The sequence below is a fragment of the Chrysemys picta genome, chromosome 2, assembly GCF_011386835.1.
Source record: "Chrysemys picta bellii isolate R12L10 chromosome 2, ASM1138683v2, whole genome shotgun sequence".
NCBI lineage: Eukaryota > Metazoa > Chordata > Testudines > Emydidae > Chrysemys > Chrysemys picta.
Genome location: NC_088792.1, coordinates 44368887 through 44395545, shown reverse-complemented (window position 1 = coordinate 44395545; position 26659 = coordinate 44368887). Strand labels below are relative to the sequence as shown.

Genomic DNA, 26659 nt, shown 5'->3' with positions numbered 1-26659 from the left:
GTTATCACTGTTCTTTGGAGATAATTCTAGCAGGTCAAAAATGTCTCCCTAATTCAAATGGATAACTTGTCTGTTGCTTTAATCATTAGCAGAAGATGCCCAGTTCAACATTGTACTTTCCAAGGTGTTTATTTCCGTTTGTCACCATTAATAAAAATGCTCATTAACCAGAAGGTTGACTCACTTTCACTTCGGTTTTCAGAAATACAGACTGTGAACTCCTACAGAACTTGACTCTCTTAAGATTTTCTTCACTTCTTTCACTTCCAGATTTAAATTTCAAAAGCTCCTCATATGTTTAAAATATATAATCATATGCCAAAAGGCTCACAGACGGTACTTCACAATCCTTTTGGTTCCTTTCATTCCATACTGAGTCTCAGTTGTAGTCTCAATCTTCATAAACCTCAGGAATATTTCAGAGGCAAACTTATTGTGATTTGTGGGTATCTCAATAGAGTTTAATGGTTCTCCAGTCTACTACTTAACAAATTGTCACTCTTTGATCAAACTAATGCTTTTTTCCATATCTTTGTGCATTTCAGGCTATCTCAGTCGATAGAACCATAGACATTTTACTCCTTTCAGTTTTTTACATTTTATTTGTTGCAGTTGCTTTGCTCCATCAAATAGTAATCCTTATATAACACTGGCATGCATACTGATGATTTGTTTTCATTTTGGATTAAGAGCTAACACTAATTCCAATGAGGGCTTTCCAGTCGACTCTCTTGTACTTTTTTCATCTACTGAATCCTTGCTTATATATTTTCATAACTATTTCTTCAGACAGCCGACTATAGAATTTCCTCTTCTTATGTTAATGAGATTTGGTTGCTATGCACCACTGGCTTCTTCATCATTTCCAAAAAGTCTTTGCCTATACTAGTTTCCATCCTGAACCTTGGCATGGAAACTGCACACAGAATGAGTCCACATTCATAGCTTTCCATCTCACTTAATAAACTTCTTGGATGATGGAACCTAAAAGTTCACCAAGAATATATTAAAATTGATATTTTAGATTCTCTCAATCCTCTCATGCTAATTTTGCACTGGTATAGGCTGGGTTTCATTTGATATTTTCAAGATTTAAGTTGCCCTATCCTCTGCCAATGTAGTTGTATCTCCAATCAAATGACTTTAAGGCCAACTCATTCTGCACATAACAGATATATAGGGAAAGAGTCAACATGGCAGTTGTACAGGGAAATCATGCCTCATCAATCTGTTAGAATTCTCGGAGGGAGTCAACAAGCAGGTGGACAAGGGTCAATATAGCAAACTTGGACTTCCAGAAAGCCGTTGACAGGGTCCCTCACCAAAGGCTCTGAAGCAAAGTAAGCAGTCATGGGATGAGAGGACAGTTCCTCGCATGAATCAGTAACTGGTTAAAAGATTAGAAACAAGGGTAGGAATAAATTATCAGGTTTCATAATAGAGAGAGGTAAATAGCATGGTCCCTCAAGGAGTGTACTGGGACCTGTGCTGTTCAACAGATTCATAAATGATCTGTGAAAGGGGGTGAACAGTGAGGTAGCAAAATTTGCAGACGATACAAAATTACTCAAGATAGTTAAGTCCAAAGCAGACTGTGAAGAGTTACAAAGGGATCTCACAAAACTGTTTAGGCACCAAAATGGCAGATAAAATTCAGTGTTGATAAATGCAAAGTAATGCACATTGGGAACATAATCCCAACCATACATACAAAATGATGGAGTCTAAATTAGCTGTTACCGCTCAAGAAGGATCTTGGGGCTGGTCCCCACTTAGTCCGGACTTCGGACTAAGGTACGCAAATTCAGCTACGTTAATAACGTAGCTGAATTCGAAGTACCTTAGTCCGGACTTACCGGGGTCCAGACGCGGCCGGAAGTCTCCCCCCGTCGACGCTGCGTACTCCTCTCGGAGAGCTGGAGTACCGGCGCCGATTGTGGGCACTTCCGGGATCGATCCGGGATCGATTTATCGCGTCTTAACCAGACGCGATAAATCGATCACAGAACATCGATTGCGTGCCTCCGGACCAGCCGGTAAGTGAAGACTAGGCCTTGGAGTCATTGTGGATAGTTCTTTGAAAACATCCACTCAATGTGCAGCAGCAATCGTAAAAGGTAACAGAATATTAGGAACCATTAGAAAAGGGGAAAATAATAAAACAGAAAATATTGTAATGACAATGTACAAATCACTGATATGCCCTCACCTAGAATACTGCGTTTCAAAATAGATATATTAGAATGGAAGAGGTGCAGAGAAGGGCAAATGATTAAGGGTATTGAACAGCTTCCATATGAGGAGAGATTAAGAAGACTGGAACTGTTCATCTTAGAAAAGAGACTACTAAGGTGGGGATATGATAGAGATCCCTAAACTCATGAATGGTGTGGAAAAAGTGAGTATTGTTTAGCCCTTCACATAATGGAAGAACTAGGGTTCACCTGATGAAACTGAGAGGCGGCAAGTTTAAAATGAAAATAAGGAAGTACTTCATGCAATGCACAGTCAACCTGTGGAACTCACACTGGGGATGTTGTGAAGGCCAAAAGTATAACTGGGTTCAAAAAAGAATTAGCTAAGTTCATGGAGAATAGGTCCATTAATGGCTCTTAGCCAAGATGGTCAGGGATGCAATGCTATGTTCCACATGTTCCTAAACCTCCATCTGCTAAAAACATCTGGCACTGGCCACTGTCAGAGACAGGATACCGGGCTAGATGGACCACTGGTCTGACCCAGTATGGTCTTTGTTATGTTCTTATGATAAGAGACTCCCACAAACCAGTCTTCCATTGTCCCTCTGCTGTACCGATATAGCTGCGCTGCTGCAGCACGTCTAGTGAAGACGCTCTATGGCAAAGGGAGAGAGCTCTCCCATCGGCATAATAAAACCACCTCTGCAAGCGGCAGAAGCTATGTCAGCGGAAGAAGCTCTCCCACTGATATTATGCTGTGCACACTAGCACATATGTTGGTGTAACTTATGTCGCTCAGAAGAGTGTTTTTTTTCACACCCCTGAGCAACATAAGTTATGCCAACATAGACTGTAATGTAGACAAAGCCTAAACAAATCTGCACTTGGCAGGGCCTTTCTGCTACATGCCAAGCATTCTAAGAGACAGAGAGAGTACTACAAAGGTAAAGGGCATGGAGTGCAAGCTCAGCAGGTGGCAGCAGCAGATATAGCAGTATCTTGGATCAAGACAGTGTAATAACTGCATTAGACAGGAGGGGATTGGTTGGGGGGGGGGGGGGGAGGCAGAAGAATAATCAGTGAGCAACTCTCTCTTAGGGTCTGATCCTGCACCACTGAAGCCAATTTGAGTTTGGCCTTTGACTTGAATGAGTGCAGGATCAGGCCCTTGCAGTTAGGGATGGTTAGAACAGCAGGGTAGGTGGAAGGAAGCATAGTTTCGGGGAAGGAGTGGGCTCTTCCTGGAATCAATAGCTGGCCCTTGGTTGGTGGGAAGAGTGATTCAATTAGTTTTACATTGCTTATCTGAATCAATGTGAATTTTTTAACAGATCAGCATTTGTTTTAGACAGTGGAGCACAGGATTCAGACTGACATTTTTCCAAACTGGATCATACATCCTCACTGCTGATTCTGATCTCACACTACTTTTACACTGGTGTAACTCCTGTGACTTCACTAGAGTTGCTCCTGATTTATACCAGTGTGAACTAGTCCTGGAATTGTATTCTCATCTTGGTATACTCTTGTACATATTAACCCATTTTTATCTAAATCCAATGTTATGGATCCTGTTCTGAAGTGCACTATCCTGAGTTCCTGGTTGTATATAAAACATCAATCAAACATAAACTTGCAGGATATATATGAGACTAATTGAATTGTGACAGCAACATGGACTTTAACATCTATCTTTATCATTGAAATTATTTCCTTCAAATTTATCTATGAATTTAATTTAACTAAAATGTATTCAATTTAAAGGTGTAACTCCAGGAATGAATTTGGTTCAGAGAATTTAATATACATCAGGTTCATATTGTTGCTGACTCCTCTTGTACCTCAAGAACATTTTAATCTCTAAAAGCATATTTGGTTTTTGCTCTGCTATTATCTTTCATTATTTTTTTCTATCTTTTCCTGTTCTTATTGAATGAAATCCTGGCCCCAATTAAGTCAATGGGTGTTATGCCATAGACCTCAATGGGGCCAGGATTTTAGCCATTGTGTTTGAAGAGTTCACAGCATTTTCAGGTAAGTAATCCTTTATAAAATCATATAGATAATTTTAGGCAGTGGTTTCCAATCTTTTTTCATTTGAAGACTTCTACAGTTTTCAAATGGAGGTGCAGACCTGTTTGGAAACCTTAGACAGTCTTTTGACCCCCAGGACATGCAGACCATAGATTGAAAACCACCGATTTAAGGAGACATTGAAATATGACAATTCATTATTCACAGGTGCGCTCTACAAAATTTACATCATCACAAAACTGGAAAAATACAGAAATAATCATCATTTAAAGCTTTCCTAAGGGATGTATTCACTTTACTTTTATCACATACCTCTGTCTCCGATAGTTTCTTTCCATAGAAAACAAGAGAAAGAAATAAGAATGAATTACCAATGTGTATATATTAGGGAGAATGTGGCTGTATTCAACAGCATAAACAACAAGTAAATATAAAAACAATGTAGGCCAAAGTGAAATTTTGATTCTTGATGACTCCTAAATAAATCACTTTTGGAAAAGAGAACAGATGTATTAGTTCAAAACAAACCTGTAGGATTATATCCATATTGGACTGTTAGTGTCTCTAGGATATACACTGCAATGTTTTTTCAGTATCAGAAACATGCTTATTAAGTCTGGGAACATTTGGAAACCTTAGTTCTGTTTTTCAATACATATTTCTGTATTACCAGGAAAATTCACTAAATTACTGCCTAATCATATCGCAAAACATGCATTAAATTTTGAAGCTGTATTTCAAAGAGGGGTTCAGATCTTCACGTACTGCCAAAATCACTGGGTGGTATGCAAAGGTGGTTTAAAGCTATCCTTTTATTAACCTAATCCTCTTAGTATTCTGTGCACGCCTTTCTTCTTGCACTGTACAAGAGCAGCTCTCAACTCCTCTAATTTTCACCAACTTTGAATGGCACAGGGATCCGAAATTATAAAAACAGCTGGAGCATGTTCATTGTAGCCAGGTCCTCATCCAAGAAAGGGCATAACCTTCTGGCATGTTCTTGCATTTAGATATAGATTTAGATATATACTTAAGTCATGCATTTATTCATATTGGCATCATAAGAACATAAGAATGGCCCTACTGGGTCAGACCAAAGGTCCATCTAGCCCAGTATCCTGTCTTCTGACACTGACCAATGTCGCTCATTCCCAGCTTTTGGCAAACAGTGGGACTACACAGTATAACTAAGAACAGCACTGGCCCAATATTATGAATCACTTCGGTATTATCCAAATAATGGTATTTGAATAGTCGAGCTTGGTTTGCTTTGTCAATATTCCACATGAAGGAGGTTGAAGCCATTTCATTTAAATCCAAATGCTGCTGACTTTTTTCTAAAAGCACATGCATTAAATCTTAATTTAATATCTGCAAAAACACTAAAATGTTTTGTTTACAGAAGAACTTCCACAAGAAACAAAACTGAAAAAAAAGAACATTAATACTGAAAGAAATGGACGTGGCCATTTTGGCCCTGATTCAACAAAACACTTAGGGCCAGATCCTGAGAAAATATAAACTGGATATCAGATAAGAATCTGAACCTTAATCGTATGCTTCAATCCCATCCCCAGTCAACAAACCACTTAAGCACAAGTTTATATTAATTTGGTATTAAGTTAATGGGAATTAAGCACATACTTAAACTTAAGCAAGTCCTTAAGTGCTTTGTTTAAACAGGGGCTATCTTTCTAAATTCCCTTGACCATTAATAGAGATAATTCATTTTCTATTTGATCAGCCACCCTAAATTTGTATAATTTTCAATATTCTTGCTTTATTACTTCATATTGTAAACAGCTATCTATTGAACATATATACATATTTTCAAATTTATTAAAAATTGCACATTATACTTACTTGTAACCCCATCCAGTTATTCCTAAAACGAGAGCCAACACTAAAATGGTGCCAGCAATAGCCCCTATTATTATATTTGTACTAACAACACCTGGGAGAAAGTGAAAGACAAAAAAACAAAATATACAGAAATTTAAAAATAAAAATATACAAAGCAGTTAAAGCACTATTCTAGAGATTTGTTTGAGAAACTAGATTTGTGCTAAATATTTTAAAACTGTGCTAGAGTCCTGTAAATAGCATTAATATGTTTAACAAGGGACTTTTAAAATTAGGAGCTATTGTAGTTTGACCACGTAACAGAAAATGAATTGAATTAATTAATTTCCAATCATGTTATAACTTCCGGAAGTAAATTAATTATTCAAAAATATTAAATTAAAAAAAATAATACAAAGCCACTAGAAACACCTGCAACGTATATGGAACCATATGTATGAGTCTGTGTGTAAGTATATGAACATTAAATCTATGATTAAAACACGGATGTTCAGTCAAATTAGATCATTCAATGGGCTGCACATTCTTAGCCTTCTAAATTTAAATAGGGGGTGTCTCATATAATGAAATAGGATCTGTAATAAGATAAAATGTCTTTATACCTGTATCGGAGGGGCAGGAGTAGAGGACAAAAAGACTTAGAAACTCATTTTAAAATGTTAAATTTAAATTAAAAATACAGACATGTTGATACTCTGTATAACATTTATACAATACTTTGAGGCTCCCTTGATTTGGTATAGAAGATTTCTTGTTCTCAGTTCAGAGATTAAGACTTTCTATTTTTCATTATGATCGTCTAGCTCAATGCTTCCCTTTCCAAAAGGGGATGTCCAAATACAAACCTCCAAGTGCCATATAAAGATACAAAAGTTGCCCCATATGCATATTTCTTCAGTTATTTATAAATAGTACATGAACAGCATTTTTTTTAAATCATCTATCATGCTGTAAGTATGTACAATGAAATCTACATTAAGTGATCTCTCAATGGACAAATAAAAAGTGAGGCGTGAAGGGAGAGTGTCTTTTGATAGAGGTAAATGATAATTTTACTTTAAAAGCTGAAGGGAATCCTACGTGAGATTTAATCATACTTATTATATGATGCCATACATTATTTTAATTATTTATAACACTTAAAATATAAATACACAATAAAAACAGACTTTTACCATACAAAGGAATATTTGTAGACAAAACATCTATCTATCTGACTGTTACCCTTGACTAAGGGCTTGTCTACATGGGAAAGTTTTACCAGTTATACCAGTATAATTACACCACTATAGTCATACTACTATAATTCCCCTTGGGACACACTCATTCTCAAGTAAGAATGCCTTTTTCAGTGTAGTTTATGTTGCTTAAGAAGGGGTTTAAGCTACACTGAAAAAGTAATTCTTCTTTCAGAATAAGAGTAGCCACCTGGGCCGTTATAGTGGTGTACCTATAAAGGTTTAAATTCACATTTTAACTTTTATCAATAAAACTTTCTTATGTAGACAAGCTCAGAGATTAAATAAAAAATGTGTTTACATAAATCACTTATTAAATCTGAAAATGTACATTCAGTTATGTGTGCACATGTTATGCACAGATATTATATGTTCATATGATGTGCATGTATGCAAAAAGAGGCCATGTTTTGAACATTTGGCCCTGGAGAATAAGACAATTAAAAATATAAGCAGTGCTGACTCTTTTATCTGGTAATGGGGGGTAGGGGGGTTGCTGGTAAAATTCTGCTAATCTTAACCAGGATTAGTTCCATTTATTTTAATAGGTTCATTCACATGAGTGATGCAAGCAAGATGCACCTGGATTCACTTCTACAACCCACATGGCACTCTTATGAATTCTATAGGAGTCAAGCTGCGCAGATCCAGTTGTAGGGTTGAGGCATTCTTAGACCATTTGTTTTGTTTTGTTTTGTTTTGTTTCTTTAAAGAAAGAGGTCAGGCTATCTAGGATATTGCTATATGCTAAGTGAGGGAGTAGCTGATCTAGCTTTGCTTGTTGGACCTTCCCCCAAACCAAAGACTAGCCTCTACAATTTGTCGTCTATTGAAGTATTACCACAAATATATGCATTACACACCTTTGCCTGCCATTTCTTCATCAAAAATTGAAGCATCTTTGTAAGCGGTGTTGCAGTCATCTCCTACCCAGAATCGATCACACACACACTTGATTTCATTGCTGCAAACCTGCAGTTCAAAACGTAACCCAGAATAGAATCACAAAATGAACTTTTTTTTCACTATTTAGAATACGAATTAGGTAGAGTTGTGTGGAACTGGTAAAAAAATGCTGCAAAATTCTGTACAATATTTTTGTTGTTCACTTTGGGAGACTGTCCCCCTCAGATTTCAGTTTTCTTTTAAAATAGATTAAATTGATAATTTCACATCAAAAACTGAGTTTCGGCACCGTAGAAATAGGAGCTATCAAGGAGTATGTTATGGCTCCCTTAGAACAGGGCAGGTTTGAGCAGTCTGGGGATCGCTTTAAACTATGACAGGGATCAAGGGACTCTATGCCATCTTGGAATAGCCAGAACTCAAGGCACTCCAGCAACCCCAGTCTCTGGCCCAGCACAGGAACCAAATACAGTAGCTGTGAACTAACTAAGAACTCCCCATACTGAGGGAATTCTCACCTGATAAGATCCAGATCTTTATGGACCTTTTGTGCTACCTGTACAATACAAAGGGTCCAGAATATGACAATCAAATCTGGACCTATATATTTTAAAGTTTCCCAGAGCATGGTATTAAGTCCTTTAAATTCACATGAGGAAAGATGAAGCAAGTTGGAGGAAGTGATGAAAACTAAGTAATTTATATAACTTTTGTAATAATAGTATATACACTTACTGTAATACATAGCTCAGACTGCTCTGATTCCGATGTATTCACTACCTTTATATTTGACATACAATCTTTAAAAGTGTATCTAGAAAATTAACTTGTACCGCCAACAATTCAGTTTACTTTAATAAAAATGATCTACCTAGTAACAGAAATGCATAAACTTGGAAGCATTCAATAAAGGCAGCAGAAATGTAAAAGTCAAGGCTAAAAAAACATGATAACATACTCCATGTCCTGAACAAATTTTGTCATCTGTAGTGCCTGGACAGATGCTGAAGTTAAAGGAATCAGTGGGGAGACATCTGCGCTCAAAACAGATCATCTCTGGGCCACATGGCGTTCCATCCTCAACATAGCCCAGGTCTGTTTCTTCATCTAGCTTAACATGGCCACCACTGCAAAACAAACAAAGAGCCACAATATATTTGCACACTGCTTCTCAGGTGACCAGAGGGCAAGTGTGAAAAATCGGGACAGGGGGTGGGGGGTAATAGGTGCCTATATAAGAAAAAGACCCCAAAATCGGGACTGTCCCTATAAAATCGGGACATCTGGTCACCCTAACTGCTTCAGACATAAGACTGTTCAATACACTGGATTCTTGTGTGGCACATTCATTTTTGTTTGTGTCATTTTAATATGCAGAAACCAGGCAGGATCCATAAAATATATTGGGGAGGATAGGAGGCTTTTTCTCAGCGACCCTAATAAAAAACAAACTAAGATACTATATTTCTGCCGTAGACATGCTCTCCGCACAACACCCTTTAAAATACTCAGATTAAACATACATAACTCCTGGAGGCTGATGTTCTAGGGCATTTAGCCATAGAATAAATGAAGGAAGAAGCAGGGAAAGCTTCCCCAAAATGGCATTATAATGTGCCTCAACCCAAATCTGGAAGGAGCACTGGTGGGGGTCAGACTGAAGTTCAATTTACATTGGCTTTTGTTTTGTTTTTAATGGCAGCAGTTGCTTCTCACTTAGGAAGGAGTTTGCTGACATTTCCATAGCGGAGGAATTTGGAGGGCAATATCATCTCTGTTCCATTTTATAGGGTTTTAAGAATTACCTGCAGTTGTAGGATTTCCCCAGCTGTATGACTGAAGATGTGATTTCACCATCAAGTTCTCCAAGTCTTGGGACATTAGAGATATTGGAACACAGAAGATATCCACAAAGCACATCCCTGTAGTCAAAGGTTAAATAGACATTCACTCAGAAAAATAATCCAATAAAAATAGTTTACACTTATATAAAAAAAAATAGTGTCATTGACAGGTCTTTTGTTTTTTCACATGTGCTGGTAACTGGTATACAGCCCGTTAGAATGGCAGACCACCACTTATTTCTCCCTCACTTACATAAGTGCTCAAGTCCAATATCACAGACAAAAGGGACCATAATTCTCTATGTTCCCATCTTCGAGAAAATTTTCTCTGCTTACCTGCCTTACATATTTTCCTGTTATCTTTCTTTGCTATTGCTTCAAGTACCTCAGTGGCCAGACTCTTTGAGCCTGAGGTCTTGTCTACACATGAAAGTTTTATCACTTTAACTATACCAGTACTATCCCCCTAATGTGGATGCCATTATACTGGTATAAAAGTGCTTATAACTGACATAGCTATTCGCATACAGGAAGGGGAATAACCTAGACCAGTATAATACACCTTTAGACCAGTATAACTGTATCCACCTTAAAATCACCTCCTACCTGAAATAGTTATACTGGTACATGTCTGATTTTTCACTGTCTTGCATCTGAGCTGTCATTTACACCTAATTTGCACAGGTTTAAGCAATTACCTAAAGTGCAAGGCAGTGGAGAATGACCTCATGAACTGCCATGCCCTTGAGCCTCACCTAAGGCTACACTAGGAAAAGAGGCTTTTTATAAAAGGATTTTAATTGTTGTTTCAAAATGTGTTAGCACCCAGTGTACACAAGTTTAAGGCCTAGGCTCTCCATAGCAACACTGATTTCTGCCAGAGATGTCCAGAATCTATGTATTTCTTCACAAATCAGACGCGGCAGTATTTACTTCAAATATTTGTGAGATTTGGTAAAAAATATTATGATACCAGACACAAATCTTCCAATCAGCATTTTCTCTACTTGAGGATTTTATTTGTAGGAGAGAAGAATGTGGACTCATATCCAAGCTTTCCCAAAGTTCTGGTGGTATTTGGATCCAAATTTCTGTTTTGAGATTATCTCTTCTATGTACTGTCTCTTTGGGGCCCATGATTTGGATCTTCGTTTCAAAAACATTTATATTCCATACAGTAGGCCTGATTCTCCACAGCCTTGCACTTTGATAAGTCATTTGTACCTGGGCAAAGTGGGTGCCTAAGGCTAGGTCTACACTGGGGGGAGGGGGATCGATTTAAGATACGCAAATTCAGCTATGCGAATAGCGTAGCTGAATTCGACGTATCCGATCCGACTTACCCCGCTGTGAGGACGGCGGCAAATCGACCGCCGCGGCTCTCCCATCGACGGCGCTTACTCCTACCTGGGCTGGTGGAGTATGCGCGTCGATTCAGGGATTGATTGTTGCGTCCCAAGGAGACGCAATAATTCGATCCCCAAGAGATCGATTTCTACCCGCCGATCCAGGCGGGTAGTGAAGACAAGCCCTAAGTTACAAAATCAGAATGGTGGCATTTTACACCAGGTTTTCACAGATGTAAATGACTTCTCAAAGTGCCAGGCCATAGAGAGTCAGGCCCAGCCTTGCATTGAGGGTCTGACTACACTGCAGCTGGGAGGTTTGATTTCCAGTGTGGTACACAGATTCATGCTAGCTCAGTTGAAGCTAGCACATTAAAAATAGCAGCCTAGACATTGCAGCACACTCAGCGGCTTGGGCTAGCTACCCCAACTCAGACCCAGGTGGTTGGGCAGGCTTGGACTCAGGTAGCTAGCCCAAGCTACCACTGTTGCTGCTATGTCCACATTGCAAGTTTTAGTGCACTAGCTCGAGCTGAGCTAGCGCGAATGTGTCTATCCACAATGGGAAGCACAACTCCCAGCTGCAGTGCAGACATACTCTTAGAGCAAAGTGAAGGACTGATATTATGTGCTGCCTTTCAGAGCCTTGGAGCAATGAGGAGGCAGGTAGTGACTTTAAGCCACCTTAACACCTCCTGGATTCTGGGTTGCTGTGGTGGCCAAAGTGGCCCCGGCATAAATTTGGCTGATCTGAGAGCTGTTCTAATATAACATCCCCCTCCACCTTCTACTGAACTGCTCCACCGTCTGTTGCAGATGAGAATCCATGAAGCTGATGCAGACTATGGGGACTGTCCTCCAACCCCTGGCTCCATTCCTGACACCCTAAACTGGGGCTTGAGTTGTAGGTGGTCCTTAGAAGACAGCTGTCTTCTTCAGTTTCTGTGCCAGGGGAATTCTCCCCCAGCCAGATCCAAGGCTTTTAGAAACTGTTTATGACAGGTGAAGGATTGGATCGGGGCAAGAATCTCACACAAGCTGCTTTCCAGAGTAGATGAACTTACTGTTTGTTGCACTGTATCCAAGTGTCCTTGCCCCTTCCACAGTTACCTTTCTCAGTCCCTTCAATATTCAGTTTCTCATAGCAGTATCTGTCAGCAGCTGTCACTTCTAAAAACAGAAACAATTTTCTTCGAATAAGATTATGCATATTTTTAAAAGCCTGATGCAAATTTGATGTTAGAAATTAGGTCGTAGATCAAATAAATCAAAAAATATCCTCTACTTTATTCCAGGGATATTGGCTCTAATTATCTCTCCAAGGATGTCTTCACTCCAGACCTTGTTTATAAGTAAATACCAGTTTTCAAGGAAAATGTTTTTGATGATGGCCAGTTTGAGGCTCTAAAGTGTTTGGGGGAAAATCTTGAGTTATAACAGCACTAGATTATAAAACCAAATACTTGCCAGGAACCTTGGATCTCTCTACTTATCTTAAATGATGGAAGAACCTGTTCAGACAATAATAAAACCAAAACCTTAGCCTACGACTCAAATCTAGTTTTTAAAAAACTGCAGCTAATTTCTCATCCTTTCCTCCATTATTTTTTCTTTTAATGTGCCTAAATATTTCTTGGGTCTATCAGGGACCAGTAGCTTAAGTGCCTGAAATACAACACAACCTATTCTCCTTTGTTCTGTCCCAAGCAGCAGGAGGTACTAGATAGCTTATGACACGGCTGCTCTCATGAGACTTCCAGCCCAATTATTCAGACTCAACACGTTCTTTGGACAAGCTTTATAAAAGCACCTGAACTTTCTAAGTAAGAATCTAAGCCAAACTTAAACTCTCAACTCATGGTTTTCCTGTTACAATTTATATTGTTTTTCTTCATCTCCAAAGAAAGCTGAAGTTCTGGCAGAAATCATTTAGCTTCTGCCAGAACCAAGAGTGACATAGTCAATGCTGAACAAGCTGAGACAGTCAATGCGGAAGCACCCTTCATTTGTACCTGAACAGCAAGCTAGGAGTGAATATCTTTGTCCAAAACATAGCAGACACAGCAAGTGCTGGTCTGTGACTGACCTGCTGCTGAAGACATTTCCCACAACATTTATTATTAGTAGTAGTAATAGTATTGGTTTTTCAGTAGTACCTAGAAGCCTTACTCATGCACCAGGACTCCATTGTACTAGGTGCTGTACAAACGCATAACACATAGAGAGACCCTGCCCGAAAGAGCTAACAGCCTAAGGCTATGTCTATACTACCACATATGTTGCCAAAACTTATGTTGCTCAGGGGCGTGAAAAAACCACACCCTTAAGCAACGTAAGTTACACAGCTAGAAGTGCTGGTGTGGACAGCGCTATGTCATCAGGAGAGCTTCTCCCATGGACGAAGCTTCCGCCACTCGTTGGGGGTGATTTAATTATGTTGACGGGAGAGCTCTCTCCTATCAGCATAGAGCAGCTACACGAGAGATGTTACTGTATCGGTACAGCTGTGCTGATGTAAGCTCTCTAGTGTAGACATAGCCTAAGTTGAATCTTATTTTCTACACATTGTCGCGTTCAACACACAAAGTTGCATCAGTTTAACTAGACGTGTGATATTAAACACATTTTGTTAAACCGGTGGGTGCAGCTCTGTGTGTGGAGACTCTTCTGCTGGGATTTCAGGTGCCAGGTTAAAACCGGCACACAAAATTCCACACGTTTAAATAAACAGATATGCACTAAATCAGACATGAATGAAGACCTCTGGCAACCATTTATTTTTTCTAGCCATGGTTTCAAACACGTTCCTAACTGCTAACTAAATATAAGTACACCAATCAGTGTGAAGAAACCGATCACCATGGCAATCTAGGGAGGTTCTGGGCTTGTTCTAAGCTCCAAGGGCCAGCAGGGACCGGGAGCACAGCAGAAGCAATTGCTCAGTCCCTAGAGAGAAGAAACTCTTGAGTGACCTCCTCTGACTAATGCATGGATCACCAGTGATGGTCTTTGAAGAGTGTCAAGCCAAGCACTTGTTGGCTGCAGACATGGTTGTTATGCTGAAGGGTCTTCAATAGCCAGGGACAGAAGTAAAGTGAGGGAAGGAAGATAGAGGATCACAGAGCAACTGCCCACTCCTTTTCATAAAAAAGTAAACAATTATACTAAAAGTGAGTCCAGGCAAAAAACAAGAACTAAAGGGCAAAGTTCACAAGTTTCCTCTTTTACATATGGAACCCGGTCTCATGGTGAGTCCATATCATGGCACACAGTCCCAGCTAAATTTTGACTGATTTTAATGATTCCAGGTAGGTGTATGTCTACAAGATATTTGAATCTTTAGAGCTATATCAATGAAAATCAACTTAGAAACAATAATGTATACTCACTTTCACCCCAGATGTATTTACACTGCCGATCCCTGGTTTTACATCTTCCTCCGAAACAAATACCCTAAAGAAACAGAAGAGACATTTTCACAACTGGGTCAAATACATTTTCAAATCAGGTAAATGACTATTATTCAGTTTATTTTGCAATATATGATGGAAACACTAATTAACACATAATGTGGTTCTACTTTCTAATTGAAAATACTTTGTGACCCTAGATCCAAATCTCTTTGAAGTTAGTGGTAAGACTCCTACTGACTTCAAAGGATTTCAGATCAGAACCTATAGGAATATGTTTTCCCAACTATAAAAATACTAAAAATATAAATCCAAATTATAATTACCTGTTTGTTATCACATGAATACCCATCCATTTTGTGAATATTGGGAGAACACTATGGAAAGAGAAAATAACCACTTGATAATCCAGATAGTGAGCAGGCTATAAAAACAATTTATAAATCTAAGGCCATTAGTGGCATTTCAAAATTTCTTTCACTATCACTTTTCCCCCTAAACTTAAAGTAATTTTTATACAACATTTAAACAACTTACAATACTACTACAATAACTCTCATACTGACTGAGATTGTGCATGTGTTGAACTTTTTCACTGTTTGTGAAAGAGTTTTAAAATATTACCTGGCTGGAGTTTCCTGTGCAGTTTTCTGGAATATCACAATCATTTACCGCATCTCGACACACAACTCCTTTAGATTCAAACTAAAACAAGTTTGAAAAAATCACTTTCTTAGTATCTCTATAACCAGCTTTTTCATGCAATAATAATTTCAACAGTTTTAACCAGAATCAAACAATGGGAAATTTTCAACTGTTTTTGGGAAGCTGTTTTGACTCAGTTTAGATTCCACACGTCACCAGGATTAAGAAAACAATCACCTTATGTTTTCAGTTACAAGTGTAAGGGCCAAATTTTGCTCTCACTTCTATTAATCTACCTAAGATACTTGCATGTCTCTCATCACTGTAGTACCTGAGTACCTCACAGTCTTTAATGTTTACCCTCACAACACCCCGATGAGGTAGAAAAATGCTTTTACCCCCATTTTACAGAGAGGGAACTGAGGCACAGTGAGACTAATGACTTGCCCAAAAGCACACAGGATGTGTGTGGAGGAAGGGAATTGAAATTGAGCCTCCTAACTAGCATCTAACCACAGACCACGCTTCTCTTTTATAATTTTCACTTCCTCCAGGACAGCTACCAGAGGTCATTAGTAAGAGATCATTGGGTCACTTACATTTAAGTAACTCAATTATAACAGTGTAAATCAGGGTAGAAATTGGCCATAAACATTGTTGGATTCTACATCATTTTATACCCACTTCTAAAGTATCCATACATTTAAGGATGAGAAATTTAGTAGTGACAGAATGTATGGTGTTTAATTTCTGAATAAACATTTTATACCATTGCCAAAAGCCTCATGACCTGAAGAAATGGCAAAATATCCTAGAAGTGGGGACTGTCAGTGCTGTGCACCCTGTTTGCCAATCAATCATCACTACTTCTTTCTCAGTTGCATCACCAGTTATGGACATGCCTCAGGTCCACCTCAGAGCCCTCAGTTTTTCCTGACTGGTCTGTTAATCTGTGCACCACAGTTCACTTTTTTAATTTGTGCTCTCTTTCTGCACACAGATTTTGTATAAGATTTGACCTGCTAGTGTTCTAGGTCCCCAGCTGGTGTAATCAGTGTAGCTTCATTGACTTTAGTAGAGCTAAATTGATTAACATCAGAGGAAACTTTTTTCTGACACCTGGCTTAGTTTTTTTCTCCCCTACCAGCTGTGGAAAAAAATAGATAGATAAGTTAGACAGATAGGGTAACATTTTCAAAAGTGCCTAAGTGACTTAGGATCCTAAGGGCTTGTGTATACATACAGCTGTTCTTGACTAACATCACACGTGGACACACTTATTTCAGAATAAGAGTGCCTGTCACAGGGTGACTGGCCCTTTCAAAGGGTGTGAGGACCAACGCATCGGTGACCTGCTGCTCAATTAGGCTTAAGGGAAGGCAAATGGGCCTTATAATGGTCTATTACAGCATAATTTGCACATTTTTTGTGTTTAATGATGAGCCCAAAGTCAAAGAAGAATGTGGCACTAAGCTATTACTAACATTTCTCCTATAGGAGTCAGACACATAAATGCCCATCGATCAAGATGATAATATCGCATATAAGTACACTGCATTGATAACATTATTATTATTTATTAGATGAACATTGTCCTTTATTAGAACATTGTCCTCAGCTTGAAGACAAAAGGTGAAAATCAGAAGAGTGTGTAGCTGGACTCCCTTGTGAACAGACACTTGACCTGCTTCTGCCTATTGATTGATTTATGAGTCTAAGGCTGTCTACATTAAACCTCTACAATAGCACAGGTGCGTCTCTGTACCGCTTCAGTGTAAACACTCACTACAGTAATGGGACGGGTTCTCCTGCCGTAGTACTTAATCCACCTTCCTGAGAGGCAGAAACTAGGTTGACGGAAGAAGCCCAAGCGCTGTCTACATCAGGGGGTAAGCCAGCTTAACTACAGAGCTCAGGGGTGTGGGTTTTTCACACCCTTGAGTGACATAGCTGGGTCAACCTGACTTTTTAGAACAGACCAGGCCTTATGGGAGTTTAAGCTTGTGTAACTTACATAGGGCCTGATCCAAAGCTCAATAAATTAAATAAAAAGATTTGCATTGTATTAAATGGGCTCTGGATCAAGTCCCATGTTAAGGAACCAGGAGGAGGTATAAGTTAAAGTAACAGCAGGCCTCCTTTAACTTACACATCCTTACACCTTACTGCTAGTTGCTCTTCTTACTACACTCTTCTCTGTGACCCCCGTTCTATAATTTTCTCCAACAGAGACTTCCTCTGATTCAGAGAGGCAAATGTAGAGGTGATGTATAAGTGACATGGTGCATGCGTCTGAACATGTAAGTCTAAAGGAGTCCAGAAGGAGTCCAAACTGATTTGGACTGGTTTGGGGTTGGAAGAAGGTGTAAATTAGTCTAGACTTAGACTCACCTCTGAATTTGGCCCACACTCCCTGCCCCAAGTATTTTATAATCTAAAAGACAAAGATCAGAGCTAGATTAATCAGTTTTTGATGAGTTTTAAGGGTCAAAATTTCAGAAAGGGAGGTCCAAGGTCTGAGAGCAAAAATGCATGTGCAATTGTGCTTATAATCACCTAAACTCATTAACTCCCCATAAATGACAGCACAAGTCACTTTAAGCTCATTGTACTTACCTGACACTTTCTACAGCAAAGCCCATTGCTGCACTGTGAGCCTGCAGTCAGGGTGCATGTATGACAGCAATCTCCTCCTTCAATGGCACACTCCTGGGGAACAGACACACATGCAAAATGTTACAGAAAAAAACACTATTTCTCCAAAAACTCCATTACTGCTACCAGGTGCTTTTAAACTCAAGTAGATTTTAACCAGGCTCGGTGTGAAGCTGAATATATACTATATGCATGCCACTAAAACATCAGGGTTTCCACATAGTAGAGTCTGAGATACCACAGTTTCCCCTTTATATAAAATAGGACATAATTGTAATAACTGTGTGGTATCTGTTGCCAAATGCTGACAATTTTAATGATATTAAAAAATTATCTTTCAGGGCCTGATTTTGCAGCCTTAATTATGATTATTATTTAACATTAAATATATAAATATATATATCCAAATATATATATATATCCATATAACGTTTTATATATATATATATATATATATATATATATATATATATATATATATATTAAAAAAAACAAAAGCCACCACCATGCTGAGTCCATTGCAGTAGGCACCGTATTACGTTGTACTTACTGCAGTAGTACCACAGTCACACTCTTCTCCATCTTCAACAAAACCATTGCCGCATTCTGGAGGATCTAGAAGCTGCAGTGCAAAAATTAAGAAAAACAAAATGCTACAAATCTTTCCCAAGATCCCAAGTGAACTTCTCAACTCTTAACTATGTACAATTTGTGCAACAGGACTTTAAATACATTACATTAATCACAAGGTGACATTTTCACTGTTTGGGTTGGGGGGGGGGGGTCTTAATTAGCTGATCTTGATTTTAATATCAACCTTCCAATGGAGTGTTGTAGGACAATACACCCTGAAACACGTGGTTTCATTTCCCCCATGCTTCTTGTAAAGAGGTCTGTATTCCCCCTTCCTTTCTAGAATGAAGCATGCATCTCTGAAAGACTTGTGAATTAAATAAACATTCATTTAAAAAAAATGTTTTACTTTAAAAGATTTTGGATACAATGTTTTAAATTGCAACTTGATCATTCTGGTTTCCACTTCTTTCTTTCACATTTTCATATCCTATAAAAGAAAAATCTAAATGCTGCTAATCTAAATTGTGATAAGGGATACAAAAAACTTCTACTGAAGTATTTTTGTGAATTAGCATAATGAGTAAACAAAGCCATGGTGAGCATACATTCTATTAAAAATTATTTTGTTACAAAAAAGAATCCACCCAGTGAAGGGATTAAACAATCAACATTTCTCATCATCTGTCATGAGATATGAAAAACTAGACCTGCAAAAGGAAGGATACAGGTGTTCAAAAACAAGAAACAGTTACATCCTATCAACAAAATAAACAACGCTGACTCTCCCTTATATCATTAATGACAGGTTTCAGAGTAGCAGCCGTGTTAGTCTGTATCCGCAAAAAGAAGAACAGGAGTACTTGTGGCACCTTAGAGACTAACAGATTTATTAGAGCATAAGCTTTCGTGGACTACAGCCCACTTCTTCGGATGTTTTTCTAGAAAAACTTCAAAAACAGACTCCAACGAGAGACTGCTGAGCTAGAATTGATATGCAAACTAGACACAATCAACTCCGGTTTGAATAAGGACTGGGAATGGCTGAGCCATTACAAACATTGATTCTATCTCCCCTTGTAAGTATGCTCACACTTCTTATCAAACTGTCTGTACTGGGCTATCTTGATTATCACTTCAAAAGTTTTTTTTTTCTCTTAATTAATTGGCCTCTCAGAGTTGGTAAGACAACTCCCACCTGTTTATGCTCTCTGTATGTGTGTATATATATCTCCTCAATATATGTTCCATTCTATATGCATCCGAAGAAGTGGGCTGTAGTCCACGAAAGCTTATGCTCTAATAAATCTGTTAGTCTCTAAGGTGCCACAAGTACTCCTGTTCTTCTTATATCATTAAGTACATCTGTTAAAAGAAACACACAACACTTTGCAGATGTACTCCCTATTATAATCATCCAAATGAGAAGACAGCATTTAATATGTGAGCCTTGTGAGATGATTTTCACTAGGGTGCTGAGATAGAGAAAAAGCAAATTCATTCTTGTTTACTTGATAAAGGCAGTTCTCTCATAATGAGAAATCTACAAACCCGCAGCCATAAACTATCCAAGTGAAGAACAATGCCCCCCTCTAGTGTTTACTGCAATTCTACAGCAGTGCAATCGGTCATAAAATGTACTCTATTCCTCCAGCTACTGCAGAAATAAAAATCCTTTGTGGCCATTAATGCTGCCAATTTAGCCTGTCTGCAACTTTCCCCACTAGTCCCAGGATTAGCATTGTAGATGATAGCATCAGTTATAAACAAAGGATTCAAGATCCCCATCCTGACAATCTTGGGTTTTGACTACTGCTGCAATAAACAAAGCCAGTGTTCACCAACTAACCTATTGCAGAAGCCACCATTCTAAAGGTGGCAACTCTTTTGCTAGGGGTTTCTTTACCTCTAATTTATATTGATTTTCCCTTATATTTCTAGCTGCAAATATACATTTCCATTTTATATTATTTGTTCAATCAATAGGCAGAAGCAGGTCAAGTGCTGTTCACGAGGGAGTCCAGCTACACACTCTTCTGATTGTTCCACAAATACAGGCTCTACAATTATTATTTGGTGCTACACTGAAGATTTATTCTGGTGTATGTGAGGAAGAGCTTTGCTCTGAAAGAAAGGGTCTAAAATGCTGGAAGAATCTGTACAAGATTTTGTTAAAGCATAAGGATTACATGGTGTGTGTGTCTTGTGCTGATCCCCTCACACTGGGCGAATTTCACCCTCTGAGTCTTAGCCAGAAAGGGTAGTTTCCTTCTTCCAAGAGTTCTGGCTGCAAAAATATATGTATAAAATTGAGGAAAGGTAAGAAGTAAAGTATACCTTGACCACTGTTCCCTTTCTCAATAATCAGCTGTTAATTACCTTGGATGGCTTATTGAAGAGGCAGGCGCCACCTCCGTTGTTCAAAAATTCATGATACTCCTCAATATCACACTTGGAGAACTTGCTTGGAAGATAATAACTACAAAGAAATAGGGTAGTTGGTTATTTATTTCTCAAGTCGCTTTTGACCATTATACAATATTTTGTCTGCTTCCAAAATATGGAGGGAAACATATGGCCATATTCTTGGAAAGGGGTTGCTAGTGTACTTGATTCAGAGCCATGCGGTGAAAATATCTGCTTGCAAATCAGTACTCCCATTCTAACTTGTAAGCCTTTTTGTAGTACAAGTATTTGCAGCATTTGGCCTAGACTCTGTAACTGACATTTTTAATCTCTCATATATTGAATATGTTCCTTTTCTCGCTGTTGAAAGAGTGTTTAATATTGCCCTAAATCATGTACAACTTTTTCATAGCAGATGCTCAGCTCAACCATGAAAGGTATATTTGTTGATTCATTTGCTTTACGTCATAACATGGAAGTTCCTATAAAGAAATGTCTTACCCAGTGTCTCCCATTATACATCCAGACCATGTGTCCTCACACTTACACTCACCTAACAACAACAACAAAATTAAAATTCACACTTTGAGTCTGACAATTTTAAAATCTCTGCATAACATATATTATGTTTCTCATCTTAAAAAGAACACTGAAAACACTATATTCCTAATTTCTTCCAAATACAATATGGAAAGAACCATTTACTTTTTTCACTATGCACAGGACTCAAATTTATGCGTACACATTGGTCAAACTTTCTTCCATAAAATCACACACGTTACTATGCAATCTTGACAATCTTAGAAAAAAATTCTTGCTTTTCATTTTTTATTTTCCAGTGGAATCAGGAGGAAACGCCTCCACTGTATAAAGATTTTCACTTGAAAGAAGGAAAAACAAACAAACATAAATTTACCAGTTAGTAGTTTTCTTTTATCTGAAAAAATGCCAAGATTGTGGCCTAACGACTGTGCCAATGTCACTGCAAGTAAGTCTGGCTTTCCAAACTGAAAGAAACAAAACAGGATGGGAACAATAATCGTTTTGACACAATAATCTGAAAACATAAAACACACTTTTTATACATTTTAAAATAAGATTTTTTTAAGGCAAAAGCAGATCAACGGTTTTATGGCTCTTACTTCAGTGAAGACTCATTTAACTGCAGCTGGATAATGGATCAGCAAGAAAGACAAAACACACTCTTAAGAATAGGTAAGATTTTTTTCTTACCACAGTAGCTTCAAGTGTGAAGGAGAGAAAGCTGCAGACTCTAGTTTGGAAATTCAACTGAACCCAAACCCAAGCTTATTCCGTTTGCCTTTTAGCATTATCCTCTATTTTGAACTTTATTCCATGGGACTGTATTAATGTTCTGTATTGGTCATGCAATAGGTGGACATTTTGAGAAAAATGCTTGTGCGGACACAGACACTGTGACTACCACATCAATTTGTGCTAGTATGAATATTCACACCTACTTCATTCACACCTCCACCTTTCAATAGTGAACAAATTCCACCAATGTAGGCTGCACCACTCCGACTGCTCTGAAATTGACTCCCCCTTTAAAAAACAAAACAAAATGAGAAAGTTTACTTCTTACGTTAGCCAATCCCTCTATTTACCTCCCTTATTTCCAAATGCCAGTTGCAATGACTGTGTTGTTGACTGCACACAAACAGAATAGAGAGCTGTGAAAACCAAAGAAGCTTTCACAATTCTTTCTGGGAAACCTTTCCCAAAACAGACTAAGAAGGAATAACATCTGTTCTCATGCACAGGCAAATTCTTTGAGGGAGAAACTCCCCTATAAAATAGTTTCATATTTTCATAAAGTTTAAGGCCAGAAGGGGCCATTACATCACACAGTCTGACCACCTGTATTAAATTTCAACCAAATACCCCTATATTAAGCCCAATCACTTTAGTTAGACCCTGAGCATGTGAGCAAGACACACCAGCCAGGCATCATTAGCAAAGAGGATTCTTTGAACCCCCTCAGAGCACTGATCCACCCTGTCTGGTGTCCCATCTTCAGTTGTGGCTGACCATTGATTCTTTAGAGGAAGGTGGAAAAAACCCAAAACCAACCCACAATACATCAGGCCAATTATGTGTCAGGGGAAAAAATCCTTCCTAGCCTCTGCAGAAGTCCTGAGGCATGAGATTTCATTAGAGCTGCAGATGAGAGCATGCTGAGGGCTGTGCAGGCAAACCTGTTTTTGACAGAAGGGGGATTCATAGATTCACAGATTCCAAGGCCAGATGGGGTCACCACACAACCATGCAGCCTGATCCCTCAATTTCACTGTTTGTATCCCTTCTAAAAAGATGTAATTGTAGGATCTGCTATTTCTAGATGATCTAGGAATTTAATGTTCTCAGACATTGTTATTATTATTATTTGTATTATAGTAGCATGTAGAGGCTCCAACCAAGATTGGGGCCGCGCTGAATAAAATGTTCTACAGCCACACAGGAAGAGACAGACCCTGCCCCCAAAGAGTTTACAATCTGAACAGACAAGACAAAGGGTGGGAAAAGGAAAGTATTTTACCCCAGTTATACAGATGATGAACAGAGGCACAGAAAGATTAAAAACCTGATCCTACAAATACTTATGCACCATGCTTAACTTTACTCATGTAAAGTCAGATGGACTAATTTAACATGTGCCTAAATGTCTATGGGATTGGGCCCTAAATGACTTGACCAAGGTCACACAAAAGGTCCGTGGCAAAGCAGAGAACTGAGCCCCAATCCGGTCTCTCACCAAGAGACCACCCTTTTCTCTTTTCTGTTAGGTTTTATTACATCAATCACATTACCAAAACAATTCAGAGAATTAGGGAAGAACAGAAACATTCCTCCCAGTAATGATACTCAGCTTATGATCCTTATGGTGCACTTGTATCTTGAGAACAAAGTATTTTGAAGGAATAGAGAACCTCAGTAATCCTGCAATATGCAGGGCATGAGTAATATCTACTGGCACATATTGTGTCATTGGCTTTTAAGCAGAACTCCACATTGGTTTCAATGTTCTGCTATAAATGAATGATGTGAGTGGCCAACTGTCAGTATTCTATTGCAACACAGTACCATGCACTATCAATCAGGCAATCTGTGTTGGCAGGTAATTACACAAGACAACAGGAGTTCACAGCACATGCAGCTTGTGCTTAATATATTGAAACTAGCATGAGAGTAGTGTCTAGTTACATGATTAGTTACATTGTTTTAACCTCCCACCTCCCTGTCCCTACGCACTATTGTCAGGATTACTGTACACTGCATAACACCATAGAAAGAAAATGTTTCAGCCACTAATAATAAAGCACTCCCCATGGAATGAAAAAATAGTAATAAAATGGCATACGAAGTTACGTACGAAAAAAGGTGAACTGCATCACTTTTCTCTCTGATAAAATCTCTCCTATATTTCATAAACTCACGTAGAGTCACCAATGGGTTTTCAGATATGGTGAACTTGTTATCAGTAGCCCAGGTTTCCATGGCAACCAATACTATCCTGGTGTTAAGTTGTTCTTTATATATCTAGTACATTAACAAAATGAACAAATATATTATATCATATAGAATATAGTTGCTTCTTTCCCTTTTTTTGTAACAACTTCCGTCTGTAATAATGAACATTTTGTTCCCTGAGGCTCACCAACTTTCTTTTTTAAACAGGAAGTAGTACAGCTAAAATCCAGATTTTAGGCCACACGCCAGTAAGCAGTTCTGCATGACTACAAGGATCCACCAGCAAAGAGCTCCTGGTAGGATCTGAGCCTTGCAAAGATCTCTGGGACTCTAAAACCTTTGTAAGAATAAATTGAGAGATTTGATACAAATCTCTAAAGAGCCACACAAGAATTCTGGATAACTCAAAGATTTAGGTTTAGAAAAATCAGGGTTTATCTGTATTTTATAGTGTCCATCATACTTCACTTACACAACAGGGCTCTATACTCCTCAACAGATATATGCAACAGGTACCTGTATCAGGGAGACCTGACCACTTCCACTGTTACAGAATCTTCAGCAGTGCCTATCTTCAGACTGAGTGACTTATCAGGAACCATCGTGTCCCAGACCAAAGGACTTCAACAGTGGGAATACTATTTTTCATTTGCAAATCCTGGAAATGTTTCTGGGCACAGTAGCCATTTATAGTATACACACATTTGTAGTGTGATTTATAGCCCCAACAACTACCTATATTCCCCTGCCCCATATAAAATAATATGAACTCAAATTTCTTAAAGGCTGAATAAAACATACAATTTCTCCTTATATTTTAGTGCATTATAGTTGTAGACACTTTCCTGGTTGCAGCTATAGTTAATACATTACCCTTACTGGGTAGTTTTCTGAATAAGATGTGCTTTAAAAACCTCAATCCAGCAAGGTACTTGAGCATGTGAAGTCACTGAAATTATTTAAAGTTAGGCACATGCTTAAATACCGTGCTGTACTGGGAGCTAAATAAACATCTGCAATCTTCACATAAATTAATATCATGTATATCTGTGAAATAACATTTCCTACAATTATTGGCACTACAACCACATGGTTCACAACACATTTAGAAAAGCATTTCGTTGAATAATACTTACTAAATCTGCCACGTTCACCACTGATTTAGCATAGCTGTTCGTATGGCCGACTGATAATCTATGTTTTTTACACTGAAAAACAAACACAGACCAGTTAGAAACATATTACTAAAAAATAATTTTGATTGAAAAACGTAAAGCAAAAGATGAATCTATCAACAGCAGAAGCTGTGCTCAAGCTGCTTATCTTTTGCGCTGACTGAAATGTTAAAAAATTGTGTCTAGCAAATTGTTCAGATACGGATATTACCTACCTGCCTCACAATGGTGTTGTGAAGATTCATTAATTAATGTTTAGAAAGTGCATTAAAGAAACCCAACTCCAAGGAGGAGAGCTAGAAACTCGTAACTTGAGAGAGTAGGGTTGCCAATTTTGGTTGAACGTATTCCTGGAGGCTTCATCACATGACATAATCTTTAATTAAAGATTAATCTTCAATTCCTGGAGACTCCAAGACAATCCTAAAAGAGGCTGAACATTTGAAGTACAATCCCAGCTCCAGGAAGGAGGCTGAGGGGCCTCATAAACAGGGGGAAGAAAAACCTACCAGGACTTTTATACAGAGCCAGAGTGGGCGAGAACTTGAGCTTCTAAAGAAGTGAGTTTCACTCTGCAGAAAGAGTTAATAAACCTACAAAGGGGGTAAGTGCTTTGACCTAATCTGGTCTGTGTAACTGACTAGAACAGTCCAAGTGGGTGCTATGAGCAATGCACTTTTAGGACCACAAGGGGGTACTCTGAAGGCAGTCCACCATGACACAGGGTACCAGAAGTTGGATGTGAGGCCTCCTCCTCTCAAGGAAGGAAATCTGAACAGCAGGGCATAAACAAACCACTGTGAGACATTTACCCTCCCAAATCTGCATGTGGGGGGGTCCAGCACCAACTGCAGGAAGACCAGCTCTTTCTTTT

At 38.5% G+C, this 26659-nt stretch overlaps 1 protein-coding gene across 10 annotated transcripts in view; it reads right to left on the bottom strand.

The window, feature by feature from the left end:
- The window catches only part of ADAM22 (ADAM metallopeptidase domain 22), a 196990-nt gene that overhangs the window by 30378 nt on the left and 139953 nt on the right, over positions 1-26659 (bottom strand). For 9 of the 10 annotated variants that reach the window (XM_065586981.1, XM_065586984.1, XM_065586986.1 and 6 more), the window contains exons 10-26: positions 25747-25818; positions 24513-24679; positions 22600-22684; positions 22035-22125; positions 21620-21671; positions 21092-21191; positions 18690-18761; positions 18101-18193; positions 15464-15544; positions 15166-15216; positions 14819-14882; positions 12494-12599; positions 10045-10161; positions 9198-9366; positions 8197-8305; positions 6096-6186; positions 4545-4562 (exon numbers count right to left, since the gene is read on the bottom strand). In XM_065586981.1, the coding sequence (XP_065443053.1) occupies positions 4545-4562; positions 6096-6186; positions 8197-8305; positions 9198-9366; positions 10045-10161; positions 12494-12599; positions 14819-14882; positions 15166-15216; positions 15464-15544; positions 18101-18193; positions 18690-18761; positions 21092-21191; positions 21620-21671; positions 22035-22125; positions 22600-22684; positions 24513-24679; positions 25747-25818 (1538 nt within the window). Of the gene's footprint in view, positions 1-723; positions 985-4544; positions 4563-6095; positions 6187-8196; positions 8306-9197; positions 9367-10044; positions 10162-12493; positions 12600-14818; positions 14883-15165; positions 15217-15463; positions 15545-18100; positions 18194-18689; positions 18762-21091; positions 21192-21619; positions 21672-22034; positions 22126-22599; positions 22685-24512; positions 24680-25746; positions 25819-26659 lie in introns of those variants that run through there. The other variant, XM_065586987.1, reaches the window with a different exon arrangement.